The sequence below is a fragment of the Peromyscus eremicus genome, chromosome 1 (genome assembly GCF_949786415.1).
Source record: "Peromyscus eremicus chromosome 1, PerEre_H2_v1, whole genome shotgun sequence".
Taxonomy (NCBI): domain Eukaryota; kingdom Metazoa; phylum Chordata; class Mammalia; order Rodentia; family Cricetidae; genus Peromyscus; species Peromyscus eremicus.
Genome location: NC_081416.1, coordinates 163,072,228 through 163,087,513, shown reverse-complemented (window position 1 = coordinate 163,087,513; position 15,286 = coordinate 163,072,228). Strand labels below are relative to the sequence as shown.

Genomic DNA, 15,286 nt, shown 5'->3' with positions numbered 1-15,286 from the left:
GTTGTGGATTCAGGCTGATCCACCATATACTTTGCAGTCTTCTTTGTGGGTGACTAGGTCATCTCAGACATACCCCCATCGCAGGCTCCTGCTGACTTCTGACAGCTGGTAGTTCCTCAGAAAGTCCCCATTTGGGATTTAAAATGACATTAAACTGTCAGGGGTGTGGTGCACATCTGTCATCTAGCACTCAGGAAGCTGAGGCAGGAGAATCAAGAGTTTGAAGCCAACCTATGCTACAGAGCAAACTCTAAACCAGCCTGAGTTACACAGTATGATCTTGTCGAAATCCTATAGAATGAAAAAACAAGGGCTGCAAAGGGGCTTGGTGGTTAAGAGCAGTGGCTGCTCTTCAGAGGACCGGAGTTCAGTCCTCAGGACGCACATGGTGGCTCCCTCTCCTGACCTCCACGGGCTCCTGCATGCACATGGTGCGCATAAACTCAGGCAGGCAAACACACATAAAATAAATAAATTTGAGAACAAAAACGCAAACTAAAATGGCCAGCCACGGCAAAGTACAACTGTAGCCCTAGTTCTTAGGAGCTGGCACCAGGAGCACCAAGCCTTGAAGGGATGCCGTGAGACCCTTTCTCAGAAGGGCCACATGAGGCTTTTTCTCAAAAGAAAAAAAGAGAAGAAAAAGGTGTGAGGCTGGAGATGTGGCTTATGGGTACAGTGCTTATCCAGCATAAAGCCATGGGTTCCATCCCCAGCACTCTGTAAACCCAGGCATAGTGGTCCATGGCTGTGATCCCAGCACTTGGGAGATGGAAGCGGGAGGATCAGGAGTTCAAGGACCTTCTCAGCTACATATCTGAGTTCAAGACCAGCTGGGCCTACATGTGGCCCTGCTAAGGGAGGGAGGGAGGGAGGGAGAGAGGGAGAGAGAGAGAAGTGATCATAATGACTTCACTGGTGTTCAGGGACAGTCACTGGATGGGAACTTTCTTGCCCCCTCTGCTGGTCACATGGTTACATGCAGTATAGGGTCCTGGGGGATTTTAGAAGACATGGTGCAGCCCACCTCACTCTGCCTCCCCCATCTCTCATTTCTTCTGCAGTGCCACAGTGACAGCTCATCATCTGTCAGAAAAGTCAGCCTGGACACCAGTCCTGCAAACCTTGGGATGGCAGTCATCTTCCCAGAATGATCATTGTGATAAAATGCTGTTACTCAAATTATGTGTCCATCCTTCCAGAATCTGTAGTTCTTGTCCTCTTGTGGGTGGGGTTAGTCACTCTGGGGTAGGAGATGGCCACCACCACAAGGCAGCCTTAAAGATCAGATACCATTGAGGTTGCCATCTTGGAAGATGGCGTTTGCTGAGGGAACTGCTTTGCCATGGCATTTACAATCGTCAAAGGTGAATCTCATGCCCTGTGGCCTGAACTCTCTTGAACATTACCTACAGAGAGGAGGAGACAGGCTGGTCACCACCCTCAAGCGACAGCACTTCCAAGCTCATCAAGACAGGCTTGGGCACACCTGCCATCTTAGCAAATGGAAGGCTGAGGCGAGCTAGAACGTCAGAGCCATCCTGGGCAATTAAATGCATTAAAATAAAAAAGAGATAGAGCCCTTGAGTGGAATCCCCCAGTGAGGGACTTAGGGTGTGGCTCGGTGGTGGAGTGCTTCCTTAGAATGTGGGAGGCTATGGATTTCATCTCTACAAATGAAAAACGAGAAGGCAACCGGAAAAGCCTTGGAGAAAGTGGGTACTAGGGCAACAAGGACACAGAAGGCTAGAAGAACAACCTAGAAGCAGCCTGTTGCTGCCTTGGTGATTGTGGCATAAAGAGCCAGGACCTGGGTGTTGGTTTTTAAGAGCCCGATCTTTATTAACTTTAAAATCCATCTCTGGCTCTGAGCTGAGCTGGCTTGATCTCCGGTCCTTTGGCGATCTGGGAGGATCTTGTCCGAATCAGAGCCCCCAGAGTTCTGAGACCTGCGGGTCCAGTCTGGCCTCTATGGCTTGATGCTAAGGAGAAGAGTGTGTATCTGAGGGCCGGACCACCACGTGGGTGTGAGGTTGGGACAGGTAGGCCCATGGATGTCTTGGGAAGAGGCCTCACCTTCCAGAACTGGCCTCTCCTGTTCCCCTTTCAGGGAACTGGGCATGTGTGGCCAGGCTGAGCCCACCCCTTCAATGAGTAGGCTTTCCTCTCTAGACCCCACTTGGTGTCAAGAGGAGGCTGGGGGAGGGCTGTGTGCTCTCTCTTGGGAACCTACAGGCAGTTGGGCTAGGAATACCAGCCACACAGTTCCCACTTTGCTGCCAGACCCTGTCGCCTTCTTAGAATCCCTAAGAAGCAGGAGGAATGAACGGGTATTCAGGCCCAGGGATTCAGGCCTAGCTCTCCTCCCTCAGACCCAGGGGTCCAGGCCTCAGCCCTCCTCCTCCAGACCCAGGCATCCAGGATCCAGCCTTCCTCCCTCAGACCCAAGGGTCTAGGGCCCAGCAGTCCTACCTGGTCCCTCTCCATCCTTCCTGGCCTAACATCCCTGGGCTCGCGGCCCCGCCCTCACCTCCGGGGGCTGCAACTGTCCCTGCTGGCCTTCCTCCTCCTCCTCCTCGTCCTCCTCCGGCGCAGTGTCCTCATGTGTGAAGGGGACCGCGCTGGCGGGCGAGTGGAAACGCAGGCGGTAGAGCAGACGCACCCAGCGGCCGAACTCGCGGTCGCGGGTCTCTGCAGACGCGCGCAGCTGCAGGTAGAAGGCACGACCAGTGCGGAACTTGACCTTGAGCTGGTGGCGGCTCTCATCATGCACAAACAGCTGCACGAATTGCAAGGGGAACAGCCTGACGGGAGAGGGGCGGCTCAGTTGCGGCCTCTGCACCTCGTGTTTCTAGCCCTGTCGCGATCCCTGCGGGCACTCCTAATGCTGGATGGGCCGTGGACCATCTACGGGGGCCCTCTCTCACATCCTGGTCCTGTCCCACGGCCAAGTCCTCACAGCTGCACCTGAGCTGCATCAGGCCATGCTTAGCATCTTAGCTTGGCCCAACCAAAGTCAGGGCGAGGTCCTCCCTGTGGACCAGAAGGCCCTGCTCGGGGAGGTCTCCTCTGGCCTAGTATACTCTCCATCACCCCATGTGACAGTTCTGCATCTCTGCTGTTTCCTCCCCTGTGCCTACAATGTGAGCTCCTTGGATTCTGAACTCTGGCCTGATTTCGCCCCGTCTTGTTTTCCCTAATATGGTAAACCACTGAAAGGATGCTTGACGAATATTTGAATAAACAAATTGCTCAGGCTTTCAGCTAGATTTAAGGTCCTACAAAGGAAAGGAAGATATAGTCCCAAGAGAGTAAGTAACCTGGCCCAGGCCACACAGTGGGGGTGGAACAAGGCCTTTGTTCATACCCCTGGAGTTTGTTAGCTACAGCAGTTTCACCACAGCCCCCTCTGGCCTGGTCACATTGCCTCTAGGACCTAATGTGTCCAGTCTCCTCACTCCTGTGGACACAAACACATATAACACATGCTCCCTATTACCCGGTGACCAAGTCAATGGACAAAACCCGTGTCCTTCTGTGGACAATGGGTACCCCTAACCTAAGTGTAACAGCAGTTGGTGACATTTACACACTGCTTACACTGTGCCAGGTGCTTCATGAAAGACAAATAGGAAGGACTGTCCTGTGCCCCCCTCCGCCCAATGTTCCAGATGAGGAGACTGAGGCACAGGAAAGAGGAAGACAATGTTTTGATCCCAAGCTCTGGGATTGCTGACTTGTTCAAGAATGTCCCAGTCACAGGGACAAGTTGGACAAGTCAAGTTGGCTCAGCCTGGATCCAGGAATAGCCTGGAGTAGGGTGGGGCTAATTGCCAACAGGGTTGGTTTTGTTTTGTAGACAAGGTTATCAGTATCCCAGGCCCATGGTGTGGAATTGGTTATGTCATTGAGTCCAGCCCTGAACTTCTCCTCCTCCTGCCTCCACCTCCCGAGGGCTGGGATTACAGTTCTGAACCACTTTGTCGGCTGCAGGCAGGAAAGGACAGTCAGTCAGAGGGACTCCAAGCTTGCATTTAATATTCAAGCACTGTTATTGGAAACAGTGCAGTTTACCAGGGCAGAAACCCGCTTTGAGTAATGTTCTCCACTAGGCAAGGAGACACCTGGGTGAATTCAGGTGCATTTTCCCCTTTCTTTCTGCTTTTTTTGAAGCAAGGTTTCATATAGCCCTGGCTGACTGAAATTTGTAGACAGGCTGGCCTTAATCTCAGAGATGTACCACCTGCCTCTGCCTCTGCAGTGCTATGATTAAAGATGTGAACCACCCTGTCCAGCCAAAATCTTTCTGTTCTTCCCTTCCTCCCTTGTGCATGCTATAGCCCAAGGCCTCTTTAAATGACTTGAATGTATATGTGCACTGGCATGTGGTGGTGCTCATAGGTCAAATGTGTTCCTTCATCATATTCTCCCACCTCATTTTTTGGGACAGGGTTTCTCACTGAACCTGGAGCCAAATGATTGGGTAGACTGGCTGGCCAGCAAGCTCTGAGGATCCTCCTGTTTAGTCTTTCCCAACACTGGGATTATCATGGGACCTGGCTTTTTATTGTTTTGGTTTTCAAGACAGGGTTTTTCTGGCTGTCCTGGAACTCATAGAGATCCACCTGCCTCCCAAGTGCTGGAATTAAAGGTGTGTGCCACCACCACCCGACTGGTGCCAGGCTTTTTACATGGCTGTTGGGGATTCGAACTCAGATTTTCATGCTCGCCTGCGAACATCCCCCCAGTAGCCCCTTTTTACTTTTTACCTTAAGACAAAGGTCTTACTAAGCTGTCCAGGCTGTCCTGGAAGCCACTCTTATAGCTCAAGCTGGCCTTGAACTTGTAATTCTCCTGTCGCAGCCTTCCAAATAGCTGGGATAACAGGCTTGTACCATTAGGCTTGGCCAGTTTCTATTTTCTCCCTGTCTTTCATGAACTGAGATAGGATGGGAAAGGATGCAGGTCCCACAAGAATACCAGAGTGTGCCCATGTACTCCAAGTATGGAAATGTTTGCTGTTCGCAGCTGAAGCAGGGCAGGGGCCTGGGCTGGGAAAAGGGACGTTCTGAGTGTGAGGTTTGTACTTGGCAGTATTTGATTTCTACATGTGAAGTTTTCAGTGAGAGGAGCAGAGCATAACTGTGCACTTGAACTCAGTACTTTGAGATCAGGATTGTGAGGGGCCTCAGGTTCCAGTCCCAGCTCCTCGCATGCTCTATGGGATCATGGGCCGTGGGCCTGGGCTCTGAGCCTTACTTTATCTCTCTGGGACAGAGGAGCACCTGGAAAGCAGAAAGCATTGTGTGAACAGTCACCACCCTGACCCTGTGGTGTCACTGAGAACTGTCCTTCCTCTTCTCGCCTGACTTCTGACCTTGTGAACTTCCCTGTCATCTCTCTGAGTGGAGACGCCTGGTAAGTATTTTGGTGGCGCTCTTGGTCCCCAAAACCCGGGTAGCAGAATGGTGGCTGTAAGGTTGGAGGAGGTTGGGACCAGGAAGGGCAGTCACCCGAGGAGCTGCAGGCGTCCACTCTCCTTGTCAGGGCCAGCCAGCAGCAGGAGGTCTGGCAGTTCCAGGGCTGGACTAGAGGCTGCCACCCCCATGGTGACCTTGTTGGCGACTTCTCCAAACCGGGTCACCTGGGGCCAGAGGTTAGAGGCAGGATAGATGGAGAACAGAATTGAACGGAAATCTGGTGGGTGTCGGGAATCTTGACAGGGTCACGAACTAGGGGAGCTGAAAGCAGGTTGGGGGCTGGAAATATGACGGCTCAGTATATTGCACCCGCCTAGAACCCCCTAGTGCGAGGCCCCGGGGTGTAGCTAAGTGGTAGAGCTCCTGCCTAACGTGAGCCCTGGGTACTAGCCACAGTACCACAAAAGAAAAAAGGTTGTGGGCCACATATTTTAGGATTAAGGGATAACAACCATATATGTGTGCAGTCAATGAAACTGAGACAAAGGCTTCTGAAGCCACAAACAAGCCAAAGGCTTGGCGGTGTGCGGTGAGAGGGCTCAGGGGTTATGTGAACACTTGGGGAGTTCGGCAGGGCGATGGATCATGGGGGCCAGGCACAGTTCGCAGAGCCGGGGCTCCGTACAACCAAGGGGCGGAGGTCCGGGGCTCCACACCTGCACGAAGTTGCTCTCAAAGATGGGGAAGTCGCGCAGCTGGTCGAACTCGCCGCTCAGGAGGTGGCGCTGGAGGCGCCCAGGGCGGCACGGGGCGTAGGCGGGAACCACGGGGCGGTCTGCAGGGGCGAAGGGCTGGCATCCACCCCAGGAGGCCAGGTACGACTCCCCCGACAGGGGACGCACGCGAGGCAGCGGCCTCCGCATTGCCGGTCCCATGCCTTCCCGGGCTCCCTCACCAGGGCCAACCCCTCCGCGCAGGGAGCCTCCTCTCACCTGCCATCCCATCTGAACCGGCCTCACCAGCTCCACCCCGGACTGGCTTAAGATCGCGCCCGCCCTTCATCGCCACGCCCCGGCCCCGGGTGGGAACGCAGGGTGGAGCCAAACCGGAGGGCTAGGGGGCGGGGTCTAGCGCCTGTGACATCACAACGAACGCCTAGCGTCCGATGACGTCACGAACGTGGCGGCTCTCTCCTGGGAGGTACAGCCGGGAGGGTGAGCCTTAGAGACCCGGATGGAGAAATGGCCGCCGTACCCGAGGGGACAGGCGACCGGGTGCTAGTGCGCAGGGGCGGCACGCGGCGCAGGCGCAGGCGCCTCGGCATGCACCCTGTGGTTCCCAGCGTGCTTTACGGCGCTGGGCTCTTCTCAGCTCCTCGGTATGGTGACCGCGGGTGCTAGGGCGACCCGGCTGCTCGTGCTCTTGCTGATAGCAGCCGCGGCTCCTAGTAGGGCCCGAGGCAGCGGCTGCCGGGTCGGGGCTACCGCGCGCGGGGTGAGTGCTCGCGGCCGGGGTGGAGCGGCCCCCTGCGGGCGCTAGATGGGCTCGCGTCGTGAATACTCATGAGAGGATGCGGGCTGTTTGGAACCTAAGCTGACTGAGAATGAGGCTTGGCGTGGTGGTGCACGCCTTTCTCCCCAGTGCTCGGGAGGCTGAGGCTGGAGGATCAAGGAAGGAGTTTGAGGCCAGCTTGGGCTGCATGAGATTGTCTCAAAAATACAAAAAAGAGTGGGTGTGATGGTGCACGCTTTCAATTTCGGTATTCGAGAGGCAGAGACAGGTGAGTTCGAGACCAGCCAGGGCTACACAGTGAGACCCAGACTCAATAAAGATAGAGCGCTAGCGCCCGAGCGCTAGGGGTGGAGTTGTATTCCTGAATTTGCATGAGGGAGCCAGGTCGTCATTGGCATAAATGTTGTAGGATGCCTGGGTAGGGGAAGCTTGAAGTTAAGACATAAAACGCAAAGGCCTTGGCGTGGAGTTGCAGTCCTGACATCCTAGGAGTTCAAGGTCAGCCTGGGCTACCTAAGGCCCTGTTTCCCACACACACAAAAAAGGATGCTGGAGAGATGGGGAAATAAGAGCACTGGCTGCTCTTCCAGAGTATTCGGGTTCGACACCTAGCACCCACCCGGCTGCTCACAACTGTCTGTAACACCCTCTTCTGGCCTACCAGGTACCAGGTGTGCACATGGGGCACAGATGTACATGCAGCAAACACCCATATACAAATTCAAAACAAAACAAATGAAGCAGGTGGTGGTTATACTTATCTGTAATCCCAGCACTCAGCAGGCTGAGGCAGGAGGATCGTCTTGAGTTTAGACCAGCCTGGGAATGGTTTAGTGGGACTGTTTCAGAACATGGAAAAAAAGTGTATGATCAAGAATGTACTGGAAAAGGGTGGAGTTCTTGACAATGTGAGTGGTCAGGATATTAACATGTATGCAAAGGAAGCCAGTGCCTGTGAACTCATGAATGAGAAGCTTGACAGTGACCTGGGGAGCAGAGAGCATGGTGGTGCTTGCCTGTAATACCAGCACTAGGAGGTGGAGGCAAGGGGATCATGAGTTAGAGACCAGCTTGGACTATGCAGAGAGACTATCTCAACAACAACAAAAAGGAAAAACCCAACTAGCCAAACAAACAAAGATAATGACCCGGGCCTTGGACATGAGAATAACATTTAAGCATGTTTATATGGTTTTCTTTTGAGCTATGGAAACTACTCTGAATATTCATGAGCGGCCAGTCCTGGGGAAGGCACCTATCATTTAATATGAACATGAAGATAAGGCTTGTCCTTCAATCTGTCATTCTGTTCTGGGGCCAGTTGGTTCTGCCCTGCCCAGAATTTGAGTGGTCTTTACCTGAGGTCCCTGTCTTTCCTGTAGGCTGGGGCTGATGGCCGTGAAGGTGAAGGCTGTGGTACTGTGGGATTGCTGCTGGAGCATTCATTTGAGATTGGTGAGTTCATTGTGTGTTCAAACTTACACATATCCAGTGAGACCTAACAGCCTGCTGGGGAGAGGGTGGAAACAGCGGATAGGTGAAGAGAAGCTGTTTTTACATGCCCCATACCTGGCTTCAAGGGTTCAAGGATTGAGTGCTTCCCCAGCATGTCCAAGGGCTTGGATTGCATCTCTGTTAATGGAAATTACACACACACACACATGCATAGATACATGTGTACACATACGTGTTTGTGCACGTGTACATGTGTATGTGTACATGTGCATATAACAAATGTACATGTGTGATGGCTAAAGAAACCCCATTTTATGCCAGGCATCCCATCTTGATACCTACTAGCTGTTTGTCCCTGACTCCAGCACCTGGAAGATAAGTTCTCAGTAACCCTGACTTAGTGACCCCCCCCCCCCCAAATGTCTGACCATCTATCTACTTGTTATTATATGGCTAATTGTTTTTTTGGCTTCTGTAACTTGCTCAAAGGTTGTTTTGAGTTGCTGTGACCACTTGGCAGTTTTTGCTTGCTTGTATAGATATGGAAGGTCGCCTTTAGAAACCCTTTCCCATACTCCTTCACGACATGCCTGAGATTCAGCTTTAAGGCTGTCTAATCAAGAAACCTTTTAATTATTGCCAGGCGGTGGTGGCACACGCCTTTAATCCCAGCACTCGGGAGGCAGAGCCAGGCGGATCTTTGTGAGTTCGAGGTTAGCCTGGTTTACAGAGCGAGTTCCAGGAAAGGCACAAAGCTACACAGAGAAACCCTGTCTCGAAAAACCAAAAAAAAAAAAAAAAAAAAAGAAACCTTTTAATTATTGCCAGGCGGTGGTGGCACACGCCTTTAATCCCAGCACTCGGGAGGCAGAGGCAGGCGGATCTCTGTGAGTCCTTTTAATTATAATTGGATTGAGTCTATGGTCTTTTCCCAGGACTCACAAACTCCGTAACACATGCGTGTGCTTTTCTTTTTCTTTCACATTTTTAAAATTTCCTTTTCTTTCACAGTTCTAGTTATAGTCCATCATAGTAGGGAAGTCAGTCAAGAACTGTAAACAGCTGGTCACATCACATCTACAGTTCAGAGCAGAGAGAGTTAATGTATGCCTGCTCACTTGTGCTCAGCCCCTCTCTACACTTAACGCAGTCAGGGACCAAACCACAGTGGGGGCCTTCCTACCTAATGAATGTAATCAAGACATTCGCCCACAGCCCAGCCTGACCCCAGACAGTCCCTCACTGAGACTCTTTCCTTGTGATTCTAGATTGTGTCAAGTTACAATTAAAACTAGCCATCAGGGTCCCTGACACTCATACTCATGTGGCCAGCTGTCAAATATTGACAGGATCTCCCTCTATAAAATGTACTCTTGATTTGCTCTAATAAAGTTTTCTTTCATAGAAATTAAATAGAACAAGTTAACATCACATGTATACATCTGGGTGCACACATATGCATGTGTGTATATATATTTATACATGTATGTATACATTCATATGCACACATATATATGCATCTGTGTGTGTGTGTGTGTGTGTGTGTGTGTCTGGGGCACGCGGGGCCCCTCTTTGGGGAAGGCAGAGCTGAGCCAGCCTCAATATCCGCCTGACGAAAGGGACTGCGACCAGTCAGCTCAGAGCTTGCTGTTTACTTTGCGCACAGCTCCGTAATGGAGTCAGGCAGTTGTGACAGTCAGGCCCTGGTTGACCCAGAGAGTTTTATAACCATCCCAGAGTTATCCGTGAAGGCAGTGCAGGCCATGGGGCCTCAGGCTGGGCTGCCCTGACAGCAGGCAAGTGGGCCAAGAAGCCACCTGTCACTGAGATGGGCTTGTTGCTGAGCCCATTTCCCCACAGGTGACGGAGCCAACTTCCAGAAGCGTGGCTCGCTGCTCTGGAACCAGCAGGACGGCACCTTGTCCGCGACGCAACGGCAGCTCAGTGAGGAGGAGCGAGGCCGCCTCCGGGTGAGCGTGGGGCCCAGGGCTGGCCCCTGCACATGAACGGGCTTGGCGCCCAGCTCAGCCACCCTTCCCTATGGGGTACCTTCTTACCTTCCCAAGAGGCTCCTTCAAGTGCAGCCTTGTCTGCTGGGCTCTGCCCTTGCTCCCACAGAATGCTGGCATGTTTACAGTTTTACTTCTGCCCAGTGTGAGGGAGGCAGGGGAACTTGCTTTGCTCCAGTGGCCACGTGCCTGGGTGTCTTCTGTGTGCAGGAAGGCAGCAAGAGGCCTGCTGGCTGCCTCTGCCTGCTCTCCCGGTGATTCTCTGCCTTAGCTGCCCCCACAGGCAACCATTTGTGGTACCTGGGTTGAGGTGTGTATGGGATGGGGACCAGTGTGGCTGCATCCAGGCTCAGTAGTGCTTAGATGAACATTTGCTGATGTGGTAATGATGGCTTCTCCACCAGGGGGAGGGCAGCCCAGCTGTTTTAGCCTCACTTGGTAGCCAGACTCTTGTCAGCCAAGGGTTGTAGGGGGTGCTGTGAAGACAAGGCCGGGGAAGTATTCTCTTGACCAGCCTGCTGTGCTGGCACTGACCAGTTCATGGGCCCCTGCGTACCCTCCAGGATGTGGCTGCCGTCAATGGCCTCTACAGGGTCCGGGTCCCAAGACGGCCTGGGGTACTTGATGGCTCAGAAGCTGGAGGCTACGTGTCTTCCTTTGTCCCAGCGGTAAGTCACTCATGAGGACTGCCTACATCCTCATTCCTGCCTGCCTCAGTGTCCCCACCCTTCATTGAGGCCCTCCTGTGAAGTCCCGTAGTTGTTGATGGTCCAAGGGGCCTGGGGATGGGTGTGGGGGTCTGGAGGATGCTTGTGCATTTGTGGGGGACCGCAGCAGAGCCGGGTAGCTCTCCCTGAGTGCTCCTCCCCCACCCCATCTCCCACAGTGCTCCCTGGTGGAGTCACACCTCTCGGACCAGCTGACCTTGCATGTGGATGTGGCTGGCAACGTGGTGGGACTGTCGGTGGTAGCGTACCCCGGGGGCTGCCGGGGCTCTGAGGTAGAAGACGAGGACCTGGAGCTGTTCAATACATCTGTGCAGCTGCGGCCTCCAGGCACTGCCCCAGGGTGAGTGCTGGAGGGAGGCCTGGGCCCCTGGCTGCCGAGGCACCCGGCTCCAGGGCTTTAGCCTTCACCTCGCCCCTTCCCTTCCGTGTTCAGCCCGGAGACTGCAGCCTTCATTGAGCGTCTGGAGATGGAGCAGGCCCAGAAGGCCAAGAATCCTCAGGAGCAGAAGTCATTCTTTGCCAAATACGTGAGTGTGGCTCCTTCTCCTCCCGCAGCAGGTGGCCTGTGTGTGTTCCTCTGGTGGGAGGGAGGCTGAGGGCTGTGGGCCCCATCTGAGTTGTCCAGGCCTGAGTGGCTCTAGAAGCCCAACCGCCTGGCCTGGGCTGGGGGTCTGCAGACACAGGCATCCCAGGCCTGTCGGGAGCAGAGCAGCGTGGAAGGTAGCTGGGTGTGGACACACAAGCTGTGGGCATGCGTGGAGGGCTAGGCGGGAAGGGGCAACCCAGTGTTGGGAGAAGTGAGGGAGTCTGAGGAGGTCGAATCCATGGGAGACCCGGGACCAGGAGGCAGGAGCCCTGGAGTAGTGTAAGAGGTGCAGGTGGAGGTGCAGAGGAGCCCGGGAGGGCGGCTGCTGGCCTGAGGAGTCAAGGGGCAGGCCCTCCTGAGGAGGCCGGCTGTACGTAGTCCTCTATCCCTTGAGGCTGGAGACTTCTGCCAGGCCCAACAAGGTGAGGACCCAGCAAGGCCAGCAGGACTCAAGGGTGAGGTGGGAGGGTGCTGAGGCCAGTGACAGTGGGCCAAGCACCTTCCCCATGGGCCTCAGAAGCCCCCATGTCCGGACCTGAGGCCCGGCAAACCTCAGCCCTTGCGCCTCTGCACTTGCTTGAGGGCTGGCCCTTCCCGTGACCAGCCTGCTGACCTGCCTCCCTCCTCCCTCAGTGGCACCTCATCCTGGGGGGGGCCGTGTTGCTCACAGCCCTGCGTCCTGCTGCCCCAGGGCCTGCGCCAGCGCCAACGGAGGCCTAAGTGAGGACCGAGACCCCTGCCCGCCTTGCCCTCTGCCCACACCCTCCTGCCCCTGCCTTGGCCCTGCCTGTAGTGACTAGGGGACCCAGCCCCTCCCTTCCATGGCCCCCATCCTGGACCAGCCTCATCACTTACGTCCCTTCCTCTCTGTCTCTTTGTCCACCTGTCCCACCTGCAGTGGATGTACATCATTCCAGTTGTGCTGTTCCTCATGATGTCGGGAGCACCAGACGCCGGGGGCCAGGGCGGCGGTGGGGGTGGGGGCAGCGGCCGGTGAGCAGCTGTTCCACCTAGAGTCCCCCAGAGCTTCCTGTCCTTGGCAAGCCCAAGAAGAAGTTCCTGTCCCTCCATCTCCCTGTTGCATGACCATGGAAGGCTGTCCCTTCCCAGGATCCCGTTGGCCTTCTTGCAGGTCCTTCCTTCTCTCCCTGAGCCTCTTTGTGTTGACTGAGAGCCAGGGTGCACCTCCCTGTAGCCCCTCAGGCCCACTGGCTTCCCTGGGTGCTGTGTACCTGTGTCCTGCCGTGCGGCACTGTGTCCCTTTGCCGAACACCCATTAACACCACCCACACCACTCCGCCATGTAGTTTGGGAACATGCCAAGTTCTCTCCAGCCTCTGTGCCTTTGTCCCCATGCCCCATGCACCCCTCACTGTCACACTTAGGCTCCTTGCCAAGGATGTGTGGCCAGGAGGCCTCTGCTGCTGGTGGCCGGGTCCGCCTGCCAGCGTGTTGAAGCCTCCGGCCCACTTTCCATTTGGCATACTGTACTCTTTGCCCCCCTTCCTGGTGCCCCAGAAAACTATGGTGACTTCCTTTCTGTCTCTGGATGTCCCACTCGGGGTACAGCACCAGGAGAGAATTGTGGGTCTCGTCATTAGTCTGTCTTTCGTAATGTAACTCTGGCAGTTTGTGTGCATGTTTTGAGAGCCTGGTTTGAGCTAGCTGCTCGCCAGCTGCTGCTGTGGCCGTCCGTCCGTGTACTTGCACATGTGTGGCCATGGGCGTGGGGATTGCTGTGTAGCCTCAGCTGTGTTGTGTGGCTGTTGATTAAACCGTTCCCTAAACAGCCGCCGTTCATCTCGCTTCCTGCCTTCTGTGGTTGTAAATAGTCCCCGAGGGCTGCTGTCATTCGCCTGATTTATGTTTGAATGGCGTCTTAGGACGTGTTACAGAGGGATGCCTGGGGCAGACTAAAAGTGTGGGAACAGGGACACCTTCCAAACTGCAGGAGGAGTTCCTGACCCTCCCGGCACATTTGTTCATTCCCTTCCCAGAACATCTACACTTGTTGGCACAGCAGCTGCACGGTTCGGATTGTCTCCCTCACTGGATGGCCGGGGTGTAACCTGGCCTCGTGTGTTGGTGCATTTGCTATCAATTGGAATCCCAGCATTCAGTAGGCCAAGGCTGCCTGAGCTCCATAGTGACTTTAAGGCTAGCCTAGGCTACATAGCAAGACCCTGTCTTAAAGAACCAGTGGGGTTCAGTTGGTAGAATGCTTGCTTCACATGCGTGAAGCTGTGGGTTCCATTCCCAGCAGTGCATAACCCAGCTGTGCATGGTGGCACATACTCATGGCAGCACTCGGGAGCCAGCAGGATCAGAAGTTCAACGTGTTGCTTGTCTAGTTAGCAGGTTTGAGGCTAGCCTGGGCTACTTGAGACTCTCTCCTCACAAATAACAAAAACCAAGGCCGTTCTCTGCCCTGTGAGGACCAGTTTCCTTAGTCCGGTGACTGCAGGTGTGACCTGGAGTCACATTGGTGCCGTGGTGATGCCGCGCCTGACAGGAGCAGCTGAGAGGAAAGGCTGAGCAGCCTCATGGTTCAGAGGGCTTTGGCCCATCCTTGTGGGGTTGGCCTGACAGGGCTGCTTCGTTCGTACAAGCCAGGATGTGACGGAGGCTGCTCGTATCCTGATAGACAGGACGCTGAGGGAAACGTAGTAGTGTGGGTCAGACAGACCTTTAAAGGCCCACCCCTCAAGGTCTCCCAGCCCTCAAGGTCTGCTCCCTCCAGCTGGGTCCCACCTGTGAAGGTTCCCTAACCTCTCAGAACAGCACTGCCTGGGACATGGGTCTGTCAGGGATGTTTCACTGTCACACCATAACACAGTGCTCCAGTTACGAAAGCCTCCCCAACAGGCCATCCTCAGGTGTGGGCTTGGGAAAGGGCAAAATGCCACCTGTCTCACCTGTTCAGCCGCCAGAAACCTCCAGCCTGCCATCTCCACATCAGCTCACAGTCGTGTGTCCCCTCGTGGTGTCCCCTTCCTGGGCCTCCATGCCCCCAGCTGCTTCTCCCTGGCCAGTGTGGCTACTCAGACCCCTGCACACCATAGTGTGACAGGTGGCCTGGGGCCCAGGGGCCTTGGCCAGTTCTCGTCCCCTTGCTGTTGATGGAAGTTGACTGTTCTGCATGGAGTGGTGGCCTAGCGTCTTGCCAACTTCCATGGTGACCAGGATGACAGCCGCAGAGGCTGTGCTTCCTGTCTCCATTCTGTGCTGAGCTCTTTCTTGATTACTACAGAGGCACAGTCTGATGGCTTCTTCTGGAAGGTTTGCTATGCAGATCTCAACTTTGTCTGATTGTGAGTGCTGCCTTCTGGGCTGGGATGTAGCTTGGTGATTAGATGCTTGCCCAGTATGACTAAGGAAGACGCTGGGTTCCATTTACAGCACTGCCGAACAATCCAGAATATATAAAGAACTGGAAAACTAAGAAATCAAAACAGCTTAAGGGGTAGATGAGCTAATAAAATGAATAGACTGCCCTCAAAGGATGAGAGACAGATAGTAGAGATGAAGTGTTCACAGGTTGTCAGGGAAGTGCAGGCTGGGGTGTGGCGCAGGTAG

At 54.4% G+C, this 15,286-nt stretch overlaps 2 protein-coding genes across 6 annotated transcripts; one reads left to right on the top strand and one right to left on the bottom strand.

Annotated features, from left to right (window-relative positions):
• Positions 1-1,817: 1,817 nt before the first annotated feature.
• On the bottom strand, positions 1,818-6,631 carry Garin5a (golgi associated RAB2 interactor 5A). 4 transcript variants are annotated; one of them, XR_009382545.1, is made up of 5 exons: positions 6,137-6,406; positions 5,514-5,644; positions 2,531-2,804; positions 2,077-2,306; positions 1,818-1,982 (listed from the first exon to the last, which is right to left on the bottom strand). XR_009382545.1 is itself a non-coding variant. In XM_059278146.1 (5 exons), the coding sequence occupies exons 1-5, from the start codon at positions 6,480-6,482 to the stop codon at positions 1,926-1,928; spliced, it is 651 nt and encodes a 216-aa protein (XP_059134129.1). In that variant the 5' UTR covers positions 6,483-6,582; the 3' UTR covers positions 1,818-1,925. The 4 variants fall into 4 exon arrangements, 3 of the variants coding, with proteins under 3 accessions (XP_059134129.1, XP_059134138.1, XP_059134122.1); XM_059278146.1 differs by lacking the exon at positions 2,077-2,306 and adding an exon at positions 6,413-6,582 and having other exon boundaries at positions 6,137-6,255; XM_059278155.1 differs by lacking the exons at positions 2,077-2,306; positions 6,137-6,406 and adding an exon at positions 6,413-6,631.
• On the top strand, positions 6,630-13,043 carry Emc10 (ER membrane protein complex subunit 10). 2 transcript variants are annotated; one of them, XM_059278133.1, is made up of 8 exons: positions 6,630-6,914; positions 8,315-8,387; positions 10,248-10,357; positions 10,960-11,064; positions 11,283-11,464; positions 11,558-11,651; positions 12,344-12,430; positions 12,609-12,780. In XM_059278133.1, exons 1-7 carry the CDS (start codon positions 6,801-6,803, stop codon positions 12,428-12,430), a joined length of 765 nt encoding a protein of 254 aa, XP_059134116.1. In that variant the 5' UTR covers positions 6,630-6,800; the 3' UTR covers positions 12,609-12,780. The 2 variants fall into 2 exon arrangements, with proteins under 2 accessions (XP_059134116.1, XP_059134109.1); XM_059278126.1 differs by lacking the exon at positions 12,344-12,430 and having other exon boundaries at positions 6,631-6,914; positions 12,609-13,043.
• The last annotated feature ends 2,243 nt before the right edge of the window (positions 13,044-15,286 follow it).